General features: G+C 30.6%; 1 protein-coding gene across 1 annotated transcript; it reads left to right on the top strand.

Annotated features, from left to right (window-relative positions):
* Window positions 1-183: 183 nt before the first annotated feature.
* LOC112460502 (leukotriene A-4 hydrolase-like) lies at window positions 184-3,498 on the top strand (the record flags this gene model as incomplete). The annotated part of the gene is made up of 8 exons (XM_025025206.1): window positions 184-270; window positions 642-754; window positions 820-965; window positions 1,243-1,354; window positions 1,423-1,491; window positions 2,639-2,902; window positions 2,994-3,298; window positions 3,366-3,498. Coding segments are annotated over exons 1-8 (1,185 nt in total), but the record flags the coding sequence as incomplete, so codon positions are not given.
* Between the last annotated feature and the right edge of the window lie 10 nt (window positions 3,499-3,508).

The raw sequence follows: 3,508 nt of genomic DNA, 5'->3' as shown, positions 1-3,508 counted from the left end.
ATTCTGTTTAATGTGAGTTTGAATGTCAATCCAATAGTTTATGCGATATTTAGAACTCACAGCTGATTCGTCTATTCGATAATAAACAGACTATGTTGTGAAACATGAGGGAAATGAGGTAGGAAAAGAAAAATAGCGGTACTGTGTTTTCGTGGCCAGTTTAAAAGTGATCGTTAACAGAATTAGTAATCGAAGCCTGCTTGAGAAGATTATTGCAGTATTTTTCAATGGCTTTGTCACCTGGAGATCCGCACTCTTATGCAAGACCAGGTATTTTAATTATTTAACTACAATATAAATGATATTAAACGTTATAAATTAATTGTTAAAGTTTTTACTTGGAGAAAATAGGAAAGTCTTCTTAGTTTATTTGTTATGTCTGAACGACGAAACTGTTGCATGTATTTTCAGATTAATAATTCAAAATGTCAAATCACAATTTTCAAAATTGAGTCATTATTTCATGTCTATTATGAAATTGCAACATTTCGACTTCTTATACTTATATTTAAAAAAAAAATTTTATATTAAATGTATAAAACATGTTATGTCTTGTCTCGCACTTATGCTTATTACATATTCTTATTTATTATTTAGATATATTTATTTTCTATCTCTTTCTATATCTTTTTAATCATCAGAATTGGCACGTGTAACTCATACTCATTTAGAATTGAATGTGGACTTTGGTCTAAAAGTTCTTCAAGGAAAAGCGATCTTGGACATTGAATGGGAACCTTCAAGTAACGAAATAGTAAGTAGACATTTCCATCTATATTGTGCCAAAGTTTTGATAAATATGTAATATGAAGTAATTAGATTTTAGATAGCTACGGACTTGTCGTATCAAGTGTCACAGATACACTTACTCAAATTAATTTAGAACATCAAGTTGGACATTGTGGCACACTTGGAAGTAAATTTGCTATTCAGTTACTACAAAATGTAAACTATTGTAATAACCGGTAAATATAAAAAAAACTGTAAATTAAAAAAAAATACATATATTAAAAAATATTTAATATACAGGGTAGCGATCATGTAACTTTTTCCTTAAAGCAAAAACGTGAAAAGTGAAAAGTTTCATGTAACTATCTCTTTCTATTGGTGTTGAATAGAAAGAAATACATTTTTCACTTTTTACGTTTCCGTCCTAGGGGAAAAGATACATGCTCGATCCCCAAATATTAAAAATTATAGATGCAAGTAATTGATATACACATGATAACATAATGTTTTCAGATGTAGGATTCAAATTGAATATAAAACAAGACCAAGCTCTCCTGCATTATATTGGCTAACACCTGAGCAAACTGCCAATGGCAATTATTCCTTTTTACTGTCTAACAACAAGGTAAACTGGCTGAATAAAGATATTTTTCTATATCAACGTAAATTATATAAAATCTCTGTTTTTTTCAGCTAACATACGCTAGAGCATGGTTTCCATGCCAGGATACACCATCTATCAAAACTACGTACTCTGCTATGGTAAGAGAGAATTTAAACAAAGACTTGTATTTATTTATATACGTAAAGAGACACAAACACGTCCTCCTAATTTCTGATTGAATATTATTCATATTATTGATACGAGTAGATGTAATAAAAAATTAGTGGATAATATATAGCATGTTTATAAAGACAACGTAATTGTATATTTACAAAAATATTTACTAAATTTTCTTATATGTTACCGTAATTAAATTGAAACAAAATTTCTCTATTTAGTTTTTGTCGATATAAATTTTATATTTATTAGATTGTAGCACCAATGAGTTACACAGTTTTAATGTCTGCGTCTTCAGTAACTAAAATTCCGACTACCTACAAAAGGATGATATACAAATTTTCTCAAAAGATACCAATACCGTCTTATGCGGTGGTTATTGCTGTGGGTGTTTTAGAGCACGATACATTTTCGCACACATCAAAGATCGGTGTGTGGGCCGAAAGAAAGTTTCTTTCTTCAAGTAAGCAGACATTTCTAATATTAGAAACTGAAAATATGCTGCAGATTGCCGAAAGTTTGTGTGGATCTTATCCCTGGGGTAAAATATTAACCAAGTTATTTGTTTTTTATATATGGAATGTGTTTTATTTTATATTTGTGGATTACCAATTTTATCCTCTTTTATTATTATCTTACAAAATTAAAATAATATTTGTAGATTCACTTAATATATGCGTGCTCCCACCAAGTGTCTCACATTTCGAAATAGAATGTCCGTGCTTAATATTTGTGTCGGCTACTTTACTTGGCGGAGATATTTCTTTGGTTTGTTCAATCGCCCGGAACATTTCTCAGAATTGGACAGGAATTTTAGTTACGTGTGCAAATTATAAGCATTTGTGGCTGAATAAATCTTTTAGTATGTTTATTTATAGAGAAATTCTACGCGTTTTATTTGGTGCTAGTCAGATGACGGAATTTCTTTTCAACAGAGATTTGGACGATTTAAGAGCTATGGTAAATTATTAATTAATTGTTTGATTTGATAAAGATACAGAAATAAATAATGTTAAACATATTGCTAGATGATAATGTTTAACATAATCTATAACACACACGCACGCACGCACGCACTCACACCTGTATTCTACTGCATAATTTTCTAAACCTGTATTATTTATACAGGTTACAATTTTTGGCAATTTTGGTCCGCTGGAACGCTTATTACCAACCAGTTTGATCGGTTTGTCGCCCGATGAGGGCACTAGATTTGTACCTTATGAAAAAGGATATATGTTCCTGATTGAACTACAAAATATCTTGGATAAACAATTTTATGGAAATTTTAGAGCATTTTTAAAATTTTATTTGACTAAATTCTCGCAAAAAAGTATAAATACTAATGACTGGAAGTCATATTTGTATAGCTATTTTCCTAAAAGATTACTTGTAAGTAACGTATATTTTATGAGAACAAACTGAGTTTCTTCAATATTGTTACTTTTAGTATCATAAATAATATAAATTTTATGTTTTTCAGGAGTTAAACTCTATTGACTGGAACTTTTGGTTCGATGATCCAAACAATTACCCGCCAAGATTGTTTGATACAGCAAACACCAAACTGGAGACAGTGTGTATCTCCTTAGCGGAACGATGGATCAATTGGGATGATGCTGCTGATTTGCAATCAACGTTTGGCAGCACTGATATAAAATATTTCTGTCATCGTCAGAAAGTATATTTTTTATACTACCTACATGCATCGCATACGATTTTGTCGGTAAAGAAGATAGAGTCTATGGCACAATTGTATCAATTCAATTATCAGAATGATGAAATACGGTAAATACGCGTATGTAAATTCAAAATGATTTATTCTTGCTTAAAGTGACACGCACGTATCTCGTAGATTTATTTGGCTGCGCTTGTGCATCAAAAGTCGATGGAGAATAATGGTTCCAGCCGCTTTAATTTTTGCTATTAAATTTTGTTCGCCAAAGTTTACTTATCCTATATTTCAAGATTTATACAAATGGTCGGATGTACGTGAAA

Source organism: Temnothorax curvispinosus, unplaced genomic scaffold (genome assembly GCF_003070985.1).
Source record: "Temnothorax curvispinosus isolate PA1 unplaced genomic scaffold, ASM307098v1 QBEX01010615.1, whole genome shotgun sequence".
NCBI lineage: Eukaryota > Metazoa > Arthropoda > Insecta > Hymenoptera > Formicidae > Temnothorax > Temnothorax curvispinosus.
This window is presented reverse-complemented; position numbering and strand designations above follow the sequence as displayed.